Below are 14,684 nucleotides of genomic sequence, written 5' to 3' on the forward strand. Positions count from 1 at the left end.
AACTTTTCCGACGTTCGGTTTTCTGGCTCTAATACATGGAAAAGAAAACCCACCCCTCACAGCTTCATGGCCAGGATCACAGGCGCGGAAGAACCCTTTGGGCCCCGTGAAGCGCTGTAGGCATTACTTCTGCAACAGGCGTTAACACTTAACCCCCAACTTTCTGTCCCAGGAGCGCCTGTGGTCTGCCCGGCGCTCCAAGGCCGCAGGGCGCGCAGTGGAGAGGAAGACTAACCCCCGCGCCCCGCCTGGGCGTTTCTCCTGGAGGCGGGGAGGAGTCCCGCCCCCCGCCCCCGCCCGCGCCCGCGCCCGCGCCCCCGCCCCCGCCCCGCCGCCCGCTCTCCCGCGCTCGCGCCCGCGCGCACCAGCCGGGAGTCCCGCCCCAGCGCAGCCCGGGCGCGCGCCCCGGCCGACGGCACCGCACAGCGCGGCGGGCGGCGGGCGGGCAGGATGCAGGCGGCGAGCAAGGAGCACCTGTACAAGCTGCTGGTCATCGGCGACCTGGGCGTGGGCAAGACCAGCATCATCAAGCGCTACGTGCACCAGAACTTCTCCTCGCACTACCGGGCCACCATCGGCGTGGACTTCGCGCTCAAGGTGCTTCACTGGGACCCCGAAACCGTGGTGCGCCTGCAGCTCTGGGACATCGCAGGTGAGAGCCGGGGAGGGAGGCCGCGGGCGGGCGGGAGCGCGTCGCAGCCGGTTCCCAGCCCCGAGGCAGAAGGGCCGTGGCCCAGGGGCAGAGCCGGGTCTCCGGGGCGCTGCGCCGGAAGAGCCCTTCCCTGGTGGGTTGGAAACTTGGTTTCAAAGAAAACAAAAGTTTCTCGCTCCAGCTGAAACTGGCTGCGCGTCCCGCGGCGCGTGGAGCTGCGGCTTTAAGTGCGTCGCGCACCCTCTCCTCCCGCCCTGCGCGGGCCTCTCCGGGACTGGGGGAGACACGTCTGCAGTTGGGGTCAAGTCTTGGCCTCCAGCTCCTGTTCCGGGCTGGTGACGCGACCCTGAGTGTCCTGCTCGCCCTTCCGTGCCCAGTCCAACCGAGGGGAAGCCCCTAGATCGGTTCCTGGGAACGGAGAGAGTTCCAGGCTAGAGGAGTTTACCAATTCCTGGCTTCAGTTGCTCACTTTATTCCAACTTTCTTCACCCCCTTTTCTGCCTTCAGTCGAGCGAGTTTGAGGCTGCCTCCTTTGAGGAAACCAAAGACCTTTCTGTGTACTCCTGGGGGCAAAGGATTATTTCTCTCCCCTGCGCCCACACCCCATCTCTCTCTCTCTGGCTCTCCTCTATCAGGAGTTTGTGTATATAATGCAGGGGCACTTTTGTCCAAGGGTTTATGACATTAACCATAAGATCTCTTGATTTGGTCCTAAAGTTTTCATTGAGAAAACCTGGAAAAACGAGAAGCTTCTTTACAATGTTTGAAATCAGACTTTGATTCCCAGGGTTTGTACCACGAATTAGGCACAGTCGAATGTGAAGATGCAGAGCATCTACTCCAAGAGCCAGTCCCTGGACTGAGGCTGTTTGCAGCTTGGTGGTGTGCAACTCCTCATTTCAGATCCTGGCTCTGTCGCTCACTCACGTGCTCAGAGGCTTCAGACAAGTCCCTGCAGCTCAGTGCATCCCTGTTAAATGGAGAGGCGCTGGACAATGACAGACAGCTCAGGAATCTTCCTGAGCAGAAGTTTTAAGGTCCTCTGGGACTCTGGTGTGAATCACTTCAAACAGTTACACTTCACCTCTGTTTTATGGTCTGTCGCACCAAGAACCTTTCAAAGTGCTGGACCCAAGCTAGCCGCTTCTCTTTCAGAAAATAGGTTCATTTTAGCTGATGCATTTGAAACACTTTATCATGGCTTGAAGCAAGAAGAAATGTGGAAAATTTTTGAAAGGGCATTTCTGATTCCGGGATGCCATTGCCTCTTTAATCATCAGCTGCCAGGTCTTATGATAAAACTCTTGGCATGGAGACAGATTCATGCATTTAGAGTCATCTTCAGCAGTTTTAGTGGCACAAGGGTTATCAGAGACCGGAAGATGTCATCAGCCACTATCTGACTGGGCTTTTCATCTAGAAAATCCACTATGAGTCTGTGTACTTTGTTGCATTTTATTATTTATTTATTTTTGAAATATATATTTAGTTCAGAGAGAGGAAGGGAGAGGGAGAAAGAGAGAGAGATAGAAACATTAATGATGAGAGAGTCATTGATCAGCTGCCTCCTGCACGTCCCTGACTGGGGATCAAGCCCACAACCCAGGCATGCGCCCTGACTTGGGAATCGAACCGAGATCTCCTGGATCCAAGGTAGATGCTCAACCTTTGAGCCACACCCAGCTGGGCCTTTGTTGCATTTTAGTGTGTGAAAAGTCTCTTGGATGAGTTATAAGTCTCCAGGACTTGGGTTTAGAATTAGCGTCCTGTTTGAAAGAGACTGTAGACATAATTTAGACTTTTGTGTCAAATGTAAGTAAGGATATGACCTCAAGCATGCTATATAATGTCCGTAGGCCTCAGTGTCCTCACCTAACAGGGAAGAAAGAAGGTCACAGTAATTAAGAGCCTAAATTCCAGAACCAAGCTGCTGCTGTCTGAATCCCTGTTTTATCCCATATGTCTTGGGCGATTTTAGGCAAGTTCCCTAAACTTCTGGTCTCAGTTTCCTTATCTGTAAATAGGTGAAATGCTTTCTCCCAACAAATTAGAGATGAGCAACTAACGAATGTTAGCTAAAGGCAATAGTGTCTTCTATCTAGGAGAGCTGCAAGGATTATTGTTACAGTAGCTGCCTTTTCTTTTGAGCATGTATGAATGCTAGGCAAGAAGGAAATGATATAAATGTGCTGATTAAATTCTAATAAATGATGATTCCTATATTATATTCCTATGTTATATTCCATATAATCTGTTCCAAAACACCTATAGCTCCACTTTTCAGCTTTACCCACACTACAACATACTGTCATGAGCAGTTCAATTCCTAAGCTTAGAAATGCCTCCTGAGTCATGGTTCTGGACTAAGATTACCATAGAGACTGTAGTTACAGAAGCTTGGGTAGGTAAGAAATCTGAGGAGCCTTGGCAAGTCAGCCCTACAGATACAGTGGTGTGCAGCATCTCAGTAGGGGAGGGAGCTTCTTTGTCCCAGAGCTCTGATGTTCTGCGGTAACCTGTCTTCGGCAGCCTCCAGCCCGAAGGCCCTGTAGGCTGAGTTAGAAGTTGGGCAGCAGGCAAAGCCAGTTGGGGGAAGTTGGGCCATTGTGGGAAAGGATGTCTGGAGCATAGTACTAACATGTTGCAGGCTGCATAGTTAGCCTTGTGAGGAAAGAATTCATGAAATCCAGCCTCAGCCGCCTACCCAGACTCCAGTTAGCTAAGTGTACTTTATAGTACCTTTAAATCACAGCCTGACTTTTCAAACAGAAATGCTTCTCTTTCGCCTTTGGGCTCAACTCTGGTGTGTATTGGGAAAGAACAGGAAGTGAGGGCTGGTGGGCCTCGCTTTGAGAGGGTTGGGAGTGTGGATGAGATAGAGACCTGCCCTATCCTGATGGGGTATCAGATCAACCTGCAATAGAGGGAATCCTTGCTCAGTTAGACTCCTGATATTCCTTTGGCTCAATGCCAAGTGGGGCGCTATTTGTTGGACAGATTCTCATGATAGCTCTCCTGTGGCCCCTTAGACTGGCCAGTCTGATCCAGAAAGGAAGTACCTTTCAGGGCTTGTGAACTTGGCCGTGAAACCAATGTGATAAATCCCACAAACCCCATAGGAGAGAGCCATCACCCAGGGTCCCAGTGATTACACCCTCGAGGAGCAGCTGGGCCAGTTGTGGGTTCAGAAGCTCTTAATAGAAAAATTGCATTGCTTTGCCCAAAGCCACCCAGCTAATAAGTTAAAGAACCAGAGTTGACCCAGTTCTGTCTGGCTTGGAATCAAGCCATGCTGTTTATCGCCATAGGCGTGTGACTGCCTGTTGTACAGGTGGCCCAGCCCACAGGGGCCGTGCCCTTTTCCCCTTTGAAGGCCTTGCTGCTTCAGGAGATGGTTAACTTTGCCTTTTCCTTCCTATTTCTAATGGGCTTTGGGTATTATTCAGTACCCTTGTGCTGACAGTGGAAGGAAATGGAATGAAAACATACTTCTGAAACTGTGATTCTTGGTTATAGTTTTTATTCTTTTTACAGTTTTATCAGAAAAACAGTAAACAAAAAGTTCACCCTCAAGACTCTTTTTTTCCTATTCCTCTCCAAATCCTAATGCTATTAGCACTTTCAAAGCGAACTGCACAGTTTTCTCTAGAGCTCTTGATGTGCTCTGGGACTTGGCTGTAGGGATTGGGACAGAGTAATGGTAGCTAACATTTCTTAAGCATTCATTCTTATAATTGTCCACACATGTTTAATTTTTAACTTCCCAGTAAAATAGCCGTTTAAGTGGTAGTGCTGGAATTTAAAACTTGGCCATTGAATCCAGCACCCAGGTTTCTAACAGCTTTGCTCTACTTTCCACAACTTAAAAATGGAATACTTTAGACATATTCTAGATAAATAATAAATTATAGATATTATAAATATATTATACTTGACATTGGACAAGCCATGAAACCTTCCTGGACCTCAGTTGCCACATCTATAAAATGGCAATTTCTAAAATTTTCCTGTGATATCATATCTATACTACCCTATCTCTTGTCATCTCTATCAGTTTTAATATATTCTACTGTGTTCAGGTAGTGGGTGGTCACTTATCTCAACTTCTTATTCCAAGTAACTTGCGCAAGTTACTTAGCTTTTATGTCTTGGTTTCCTGTATGTAAACTGGGAACAATAGCAAAATCTGCATCTTAGAGTTGTTAAAAGGATGAAGTGAATTAATTCACGTGAAGCTGTGCCTGACACAGAGTAAATGCTGAATAAATTTTAGCTATTACTCTCGTTGTTTTAATTGTTATTACAAACTATTTTCACCTATGCTTTCCAGCTTGATCTTCCCAGCATCTCTGAGGGTATAGACAGAGAGTTGGTGTTAAACCTGTTTTATATTAGAGAAGGTTAAGAGTCAGAAAGGCAAAGGACTTGCCCAAGGTCACAAGAGCTAGCAAGTGGCCAAGAAAAACAGGAACAGCAGAAAACCCAATTCTAGATTTAATCAATATAGTGGAAAATAAAATTAAGTTGACAGGTAATTTAGAGAGGGCTTCTTCACTATGTGAAAGTTTCACTACGAAATGATCAATGCCTCTAAATATTTAAAACAAGATCCAACTTACAAGAAAAATATTTTCCTGCAGGGCACATCTGTACTCTTTCTCAGCCTAAGCTGTGTGACGAGAAGCATTGGAGAACATTAACTATCCAACTGGCGGAAGGAAAGAGGGAGGCAGCCTCTTCCTCCAGTTTTTATATGTACCAAAGTGAAGTTTATCTTCCCAGGACATCACTTTGGTGGCTCTGCATTGCCTATAGATTATATACATCAAGAAGAGAGGAATAAAAGTGCTGGGAGGGCTCAAGACTAAAAGGGGACAGATTCTAAGTCATAGAGTTATTGGGGGGGGGCGGTTCGTGGGGTTCTGGCAAGTAAAAGGTTGCTGGAGTCATTGAGGCCTGGCCATGACAAAAGGACACTCAGGATCTGTCTCATTGCGGCCTTATTGTCAGGAACACAGTTACTCTCAGGAGGGCAAAGTGGCATTGAGGTAATTTTTTTACTGCATTTTATTAAAATAGTTTTAAAACTTGAGGGTTTGAGAGGTATAAGCTCTTGCAAAAGAAGATTTATTCATTCACGTGATTAGCAGAGGCATTTTGGGGGAATGAAATGGATCAATCTTTGCTCTTAGAGAATCTGATAGTCTAGTGGGGCATAAAGATACTAAAACATAATCACGGAGATGATTATTTAATGACTGTTTCGATAAGTACTCTGAACGGGAAGTAGCAGGTGCTAAAAGAAAGTGAAAAATGGGGCTTACCCTGGCCATGGTGTGGAGGCGAGGAGACACAGCGGGGACTGCGGGTGAGCTGGCGTCGCTAGAGATGACAGTGTGTGAGGAGAGGTGGTGAGAGGCAGCAAGTTAGGAGAGAGCGTGTATGCTAAACTAAAGGCTAAGAGTGATAATTCCTTACACTTACCAACTTGCCGCAGTAATCTTTGCAGTTTTAACACCACAGTAATGCCAGAAACTAGGTCCTACTATTTCCAGTTTTATAGGGGAGGAAACTGGGCCAAGCGTAAGTAGAACATGGTGCCCGGCCCATAGTGGTTGCTCAATAAAGGTGGTTTGGCCTTAAGCAGTCATTAAGGGGTTGACATCAGAGTCATGACTCACCTGAAAACATTTTGGAGAATAGTTGTCTCATGGTAGGCTTGGGCCCTTTCTCCCCCTTTTCTGATGATTAGCTTTGGGGACTCCTGCAAAGCTGTCAAACCGTTGAGGACCCTTTTTCTTTCTTTCATGCTCTTTGATTCTGAGATGGACATTCTCAGAGGGATATGGTCGCCCTCCTGCTCCTAGAGTGGAAATCAAATTTATTGTGTCAGGGGAGGATTCTCACCTTCTAGGTTGGGGTACAGAGTAGTCTTCCTTAACTAGACCGGGTCATGTCTGTGATGCTAGCCTGGAGTTCCAAATTATGAAGTATCACTAATTTTTTTCAGCTGTTTGAGAATTTGGTTAAGAAATGATATGATCATAAATTACTCTTTGAAAATAACTCAGGTTTTAACTTCCCCCATCCCCCACTCCCTTTCGTTTCCCACTCTCAGGTATTAATCAAATCCCATCCACCTTGAAAAAGAACTCTTATCTCTCCTTTCAGTAGCCACGTGTTCACAACTCACCTGAACTGCTGTAGCAGCTTCCTAATACCCATCCCTTCCTCAGGCTTTCCCACCCATCAGCTTGTAATCCACAGAGGTGAGACTTCTCAGCATGGTGTCATTCTCCAGGTAGATATTCTCCAGTTTGTCACCCTTTAGTGGGTCCCCAGCACCTTCAGAATCCCATCTCCTTCAGGAAGTCTCTACTGAGCCCATGAGACTGAGAGAGACACTGTTTTTCTGCTCCTGTAATATCCCATGCTTGCCCCAGATTGGAAGTCCTCTACTACTGCATTGGAATGTCATGTCCCTCCAAACTGTAACCTAGGACCTAGCGTTGTACTTGGTGCTTAGTTGGCGCTCAGTGAGTATTTGTTCAATAAAAAGTTTTTCAGTCAACTATTTAATCATTGCTGTAATTCTAAGATATATCATTGATAAAAATTTTCTTCAATGAAACAAAATTAATAAACTTATTTTTTTATGTTTTGAAAGACTTCATAATTTTATGAACATTAACATATAATGATTTTGAAAGGCTTTATAATTTTTTGAACATTAACATATAAAATGCATATGTTTTAGAATCAATAAATATGGTAAGCACTTTTCTTAAGGGGGCTTTCTATTTTATTTTTTCACCATAAAAACTGGGGAGTAACTTTAAAGACAATTCTTAAAAACTGGGATTCTTCATTTGACAAAGTCTTCATAATTTGGAGTGAAATGTGATTCACTTGGAGGTAAAATGACAGAACTATCATCTTTATGATTTTTAGATACAGTAGATGAAATAACTTCTTGAAAGATCATTTTCGCAGAGTTAAAACCTTGAGGGCTCATCAAACCAAATCCTGTATTTTATAGATGAGGAAGCTATGATTTGAAAGGAGGGGATTGGTCACATTAGTTTCTCAGGCCCATAGAAAGTTAATGGTAGAACTGGAACCAGAATGCAGGCACCTCTGGTTTACTAATGATGAGATTTGAATAATTAAAAACTATTTTTTAACAGCAGATATTTTGATGTTCTAAGTACTGGAGCACAAAAGTAATTGAATTTGGTAGACACCCAGCCCTCTGAGAGTTCATGCAATGAAGAAGAGAGGATGATGGTATCCCATTGAAGGCACAGAGTCACAGCCTGGCTTCAAAGAACATTCCTAATCCTAATATAATCTCCCCCACCCTCCATTGTGAGGCTTCAATTTTGGCCATTTGAATTCCTGTGCACACCCCACGTTTACTGTCCCAGTGCCTTTGCTCCTGCTCTTGCTGGCTCGCATGCGCGCCCTCCCCTCCACTTCCACATGTCTAAGTCCTGCCTGCTGTCCAGCCCCGTCCCAGAGGGTCACTCTCTACAGAGGCTTCCCGAGTTTTCTCCTTTCGGTGCTAAGGCCTTCCTGCCTTGAGACACATGCAACTTCTTTTTATTCCCTTCTAGCACTCCTGCCTTTAGCAATCAATATATTACAGCTCTTCTGTACTTCTCCAAATATCTTTCACTTCCAGCAGACCTCGTTACATAATTTAGTGACTGCAGAGTCAGCAGGAAGAGGGGGAAACACCGAGTGGGAGGAGAGCAAGCAGGGGCAGGTTGGAAAGCGAAGGGGAGAGACTTTAGGAAGAGGGTGGCCTTGGCTGGGTGGCTCAGCTGGTTGGAGCATCATACCATGCATCGAAGATTGCGGGTTCCCTTCTGGGTCGGGGCACACACCTAGGTTGGCAGTTCGATCCCCAGTGGGGCGGGTACAGGAGGCGATTGATGTTTCTCTGTCACATCAGTCTCCCTCCCTCTCTTTCTCTCTTTCTCTCACCCTCCCTCCCTTCCTCCCTCTTTCTCTCTCCCTCCCCCCTCTAAAACTAAATAAAAACATCCTCTGGTGAGAATTAAAAAAAGAAGAGGAAAGTCAGTTATTTCAAACGTCTGAGGGAAATCAGAATTGTTGCTTTCTGCTCTCTGCTTTTGCTCACTCTGTTTCCCTGATGCATTTTTTAGCCTCCCTTCTGCATCAGCCTTGCTTACATCTGCTCCCAAGAAGAGGGGGGAAAGACTTGGCTTCTGTGGCATGCAGAAGCTCAGCTTCACTTTCTGAAAATGTCTACATTAGCTCCTCAGTTTAATGGCAACGGAGGAATTATCTAGAGTGTGAGGGATTCAAACAAATTTCAGTCTAATTCATAGGGTGAAGTTTAGAACAAGTTAATTTAAATTACTTGTTGGGAGGACTATCCTCCCTACAATATAATGGCACTAATAGCTACCATTTATTGTCTGTCATGATGGTGCTAGCGTTTTTATGGATCATTTCATTTATTGCGCACAATGAGCTTGTCATAGAGACGAAAACTGTGCTTAGACAGACTAGAAAACACGTAAACCAGCAAAAAACCACATAAAACTTTTCAGAGTCACAGTTAGTAAGGGATAGTGCTAAGATATAAACTGACACTTGTCTGTTTATAAATCCCATTTTCTAACCACTCTATTCAACTATTTCCTAATGGGTGATATAACAATGCAGTAGTTTTCACATATGATTAATTGCTTAAGTTGCATTTAGAAGATACACGTTATTGATTTTAAAGCAATAATTTATTATGTTTTTAAACCTTTACACTTTTGGATAGAGCTAAAAGTTGAATCAGCTGTATTTGCACATAGCACTGCTGCAGACGTGTAGTTGGTTTGGCTTAATAACAACCATCTTAAATACTACTTTTAGCCAGGAAATACACAGTGACTGAGGGACACAAGTCTCTGGTTTGAGTGTTAAAGATAAAAATAGCTATGATGCTTGATGGTATTGGAATAAAAATTGTCATATATGGGTAGCATGGTCTGCGTTTTTTTATTTTAAGGAAAACAATACTTCAGATACCACCACTCTCAGTTCCTGTTTCTCATTTATTTTCACATGACTCTTGCTTTTTAGTACACAAACTGTGAAAACCCTAGTTTCAAGATGTTATGATCATATCAAAAGAAATGTAGCTCAATCTAATATTCAAATTGTGAATTACATCAAGCTAGTAGTTTCTGATTGATCTTAAGTGCCGCTGTGTTTGCCTTGAAATTTTATAATATCCTCGTGTGAGTTCACTGAGACATCCCAGAGTACCTTGGCACACATTTTGGGAATTTTTGATTTAGAGGAATCTGGAAATTCCTTAAGAGTGAAACTCTGGTCCTGGCTGGGTAGCTCAGTTGGTTAGAGTGTCATCCCAATATGCCAAGGTTGCGGGTTTGACCCCCCAGTCAGGGCATATATGAGGATCGGCCAATGAATGCATAAGTGGAGCAACGAATCAGTGTCTCTGTCTCTCTCTCTTTCTCTCTCAAATCAATAAACTTTTTTTTTTTTTTTTTAAAGAGTGAAAACCTTAGAGTCCAGGGACTCTTTGAGTTACTTGTAAAAGTATCTTTAAAGCTTACTTAGAGGTAATGTCTCAAATGCTAAGTAATTCAGAGTTAGCTTTTTCCCCCCGATACATTTGGGCTTACAATTCAGGTATTTTTAGGTAGTTTGGTAGGCATTTGTTTAGGTTATAATTAATTTAATTAAAAACACAAGATGCTGATTGTTCTATCTTGATTCATGCCAACCTCTCTACGGAGACTTGGTTTCTTCCCCACCTCCCCATCCAATTTTGGACATTATATTACTATATGATTTTATTTCTGTATCCAAGTGAGTTATTTCATTTAAACTGAGTCAAAATAAATTCTGACAAAAATCTCCTGGGATACTGGGAAGCTCATTTTCACACACAAGCACACACAAAAACACACAGTGCCTTAAATTTAAGTATAAATTCAGAATTTAATGAAAATGCAAGGTGGGACAAAAGTAGGTTTACAGTTGTGAGTACATGAAACACAGTTTATTCTTGCATTATTACTTATTAATTATTGTGTTATTTTCCATACAAACAACTGTAACCCACTTTCCCCCCCATGTATTTTTGAAATTTAACTTTAAAAAGAGATCACTATAAGCTGCTTACCCTTCCTTTCTATAATTTATGGATGCCTAAGAAACCAATTGTTACTTTTTATGTCATCTTTTTCTCTTGCACATGCTACCGTAATTTAATACACCGCATCTAGATTTACCTTCTTGTTGAATAGAGGTAAGATTTTTCTACCAGAGATGACAACTAGTAGTAAGATGAAATGAGAGCCATTGTTTATGGGGGAACTGAAGAAATTGCGTAAAGAGTTTGGGTAGTTCTGAATTGGGGACAGCTTTTTTTCCGAGTGGATTTTAAGGACAAGCAAGTAAGGCATAGAAAGTAAATGAGTTGGAGCAGAGACCTTGCTTTATTCAGTTCACTCCTGTCCCTGCTGGGGTCCCCTCTCCCAGATAGTAAGTCACTGTTCATTTTACTTCATTATGTAAAGAGCACTTGCATCACCAGTTCCATCGTTTCGCAAGTCCATCCCGAGCATAGACTCAGAGCCTCTCGGAGTGTGCGCTGGGGAGACGTAAGGGGCAGGAACTGAGTCACTCGGCGTGGACTCGGAGCCTGCCGTGTAGCTGGGGACGCAGGCTGCAGCCGTCTGCAGCACTGGAAAGCAGGGCAGGGCAAGCAAGTCACCCAGTGTCAGAGCTGTGTGAGGACAGAGGAGGAAAGGGGTGAGTGTGGGGCCAAGTAGTCAGGAAAGGCTCCAAGAAGGTAGGGCTTGGTGCACCCTTGAAGACCAGGTAGGATTTAGGCAGAGGAGAAGGGAGAGGTTATGTGCCAGGAAGAGCGGGGGCACCATGGAGTGAGTGGCATGAAAGCAAGAAGCAGAACTTAGCAGGACCTAGCAGGGCATAGTTTTGGGCGGTATCCTGATCTCAGTCTGAGGATTATCCTTCACCTTTTAGGTCAAGGTGTGTAACCTTGAAAGTCCCATAGGAGCCCAGAGGGTACAAGAAATGAACTCTTTCTCTGCTTGGCAGATGCTTACCTGTTCACCTTTCAAAAGCTTCTGTCCTCAATCCTCGACCCCCTGAGCTCCTGTTTCCCTAGGAAATGGGAACAAAGCTTCCCCATCATCCTGGCTTGCATTTTGTTCCTCCACAAAATTCCATGTGAAGCTAGATGGATGTACTGGAACAAGGCCAAGTGCGTTAAAGAGTGTTTCGATGCAAAGAAACAGGCATGGGATTCTAGGTGACCATTTATAAGAGCCTTACAATAGGAAAAATGAGTCTCTAGCAACAGTTTCTTTTAAAATTATGTAAATTTCATTGAATTCTAAATATCTTGCATTAGACTTACTTTTCTAAAGTTGATATAAATACACAAATTTAAGGCAGTGTTTTTGTGGTATAAAACAAGGTGAAAGGAATAGTATCTCAGCAACACTTCTTTAAAATTGGGTGTTTGGTACTGGTCAGATCAAATGAACTAATACTTAGGCATTAGTCCTATGACATGGACCCCGTATTTCCGAATGTTCTTGGTTTTTAAGATGTTGCAGTGTCTGTTTTATTAGAGACCTTCCCGTTTATGACTGTTGGGAAATAGTTCAAATTGCTTTAAATCTCCTGTGGCTCATATAACGTGTTAGCAGCTTTGTCTTCAGTTCTGGGTATCGCCTGTAGGCAGCAGTGGGTCCCTGGAAGTGTTTAATTAGGGAAATGATAGGGCGGAAACAGGGCTTTGAAAGGTGAAAGTGGCAGAGGTGTACAGACATTAAAGTACAAGTTAAATTTCAGCTCTGATCACCTCTGGAACTTCAGCCTCAAGTACACAGCTGCCTGTTTGACACATCTGCCCAACACACGTCTCAAACTTAACACATCAGAACCCCAAACTACTTCCCCAAGTCGTCACTTCCAAAAAGCCGTCTTCATCTCAGCGAATGACAACTCCTTGCTTTGAATACTTCAGGCCAAAAGTCTGGGGATCATGCTTGAGTCCTGTTATAATCTACATCCCAACTGTCATCTCTGTCTCCGAACAGACCCAGAAACAACCCGTCTTTACCACTTTCACCACTGCCACTTTGGTCCAAATCATTCTCTTGCCTGGATCGTCTCCCCACTTCCAGCCTTGACCCCTGCGAGTTGCTCCTCAGGGCAGCAGCCAGCCTTAACCATTTTCTTCTGTCAGTTCTTGTTTCTCATCAGCTCACAATCCTTCAGTGCTTTCCTCTGTCATCCAGAATAAAAGGCTGCATCTGTACCATGGTCCCAAACTGTCTGCGTTCTGGTCTCTGTCTGCCTCATGGCACAGCCTGCAACAGTCTCCTTGCTGTTCTCCAAACACTTGCCAGACACATTTGTGCCTCTGCATCTTTGGACTTGCTGTTCTCTCTGTCTAAAACCCTCTTCTCCTAAATATCCATCTGGCTGCTCCTTGACCTCTTTTTGGCTTTTACTGAGATGATACCGTCTCAGTGGGTCGTCACTGTCCATGCTGCTTAACTTTGCCCTCCCCACCCACATGCCCCTTCCTCCTTTCCTGCTTGATTTCTCTCCATAGCGCTTTTCACCGGGTAATGTCGTATTGCATGTCTCTTACTTAGTTTTGTTTACTGTTATCTCTTCACTAGAATGTAAGCTTCATGAGGGCAAAGGTTTTCAATTTTTTTTTCTATTGCTAGAACAGTGTTCGGAAAATAATAAGCATTCAAAATGTGTTGTTAAACGATCAGATGAGGTGAACTGAGATGAGACAAGCCTAACTGAAGTGATTTTAGTGGGAGTGGAAGAAAGTGATGAATGCACAAGAGTGGTGACAGAGAATGGCTCTTAGAGACTCCTTAAGTCTGCAAGTATCCATTGGGGGGGGTAAAGAATTGCAGGTTTTTTCTCCACTCTGCAAGGAGACTTAATTGACTTAATTGAACTCCATACAGAGGCAGTGTGTGTTTGTCATGGTTCTGGCCAAAGGGCTCGGAGTAATTTTATAGGGAAAGATTATACAAGGTTAATTCAGGATATAACCCTGGGTGACTGACATTTTTCTGTCAATGGATTGGTGGAGCCAAGAAGTGAAGAAAGAAGATGAAAGAGTTTCAGAACCATTGCCAGAGAGTCAGGTGGGCTCTTAAAAATGAGAAACCCTTAATCACCAGGAAGTGAGCCAGACTCTGATCCTTGTCTGTGGGGTTCCTGGAAACCAGTTGAAGCCGTTATACGTTCAGTGGCCATTTGATCATCCTGTCAATTGAATAGTTTGTTTTTCCCCCCAGATCCTTGTGCAAGGTCCATATTTACTTTTGGTTTTATCTTCCCACTTTTCATACTATGACTCCCTAGAAATAAAGACCACATCTTTGTGGCACTTTTAGTTTTACTGATTGTGTCATGACCCCCAAAATATATATTCTTTGGACTAGAGTAAATTGATTCCAAGGAATTATTTCTTAAGATGGAAACATGACATTCCAGCCCGAAAACTGTTGCAACAGACATGCACACAACCCAGTAAAAATAATGTTAATATTCTCTGTCATTGAACATCTATTGATTACTTGCCGGAAATTCAGGTAGAATGTAGAATAAGCACATTCATATTATATATCACTAGTTCATGAATACATGATAAATGTTTTATGCTAGAGGAAGAAGGGATCTTAATTTCTGTTAGTTTCTACCATAGTATCTTGAGCTCTTACTATGTCCAAAGAGTGGAGAAATACAACATTAAAACATAATCAGCCTGCTCTGCAGGTTTTCACAATGTTGGAGACAGAAGCATGAATATACAGCGTGACACCTGTGAATGGTGTCAATAAAGAAACTGCCCTGGGGTTGAGAGAAAGGGAGGCACTGCTTCCAGCCGGCAGGACGGGGAAGGTTGCAGAAATGTGTGACATTTCAGGGCACAATCAGAGGATGTGTAGGATTTCATTGAACA

At 43.9% G+C, this 14,684-nt stretch overlaps 1 protein-coding gene across 1 annotated transcript in view; it reads left to right on the plus strand.

The window, feature by feature from the left end:
- Positions 1-368: 368 nt before the first annotated feature.
- Positions 369-14,684, plus strand: part of RAB38 (RAB38, member RAS oncogene family) — a 45,171-nt gene continuing 30,855 nt past the window's right edge. Inside the window, exon 1 of the mRNA XM_081154298.1 lies at positions 369-652. Within this exon, the coding sequence (XP_081010424.1) occupies positions 451-652 (202 nt within the window). The 5' untranslated portion in view covers positions 369-450. The remainder of the gene's footprint in view (positions 653-14,684) is intronic.

The sequence above is a fragment of the Miniopterus schreibersii genome (genome assembly GCF_964146895.1).
Source record: "Miniopterus schreibersii genome assembly, chromosome: 12".
NCBI classification, from domain to species: domain Eukaryota; kingdom Metazoa; phylum Chordata; class Mammalia; order Chiroptera; family Miniopteridae; genus Miniopterus; species Miniopterus schreibersii.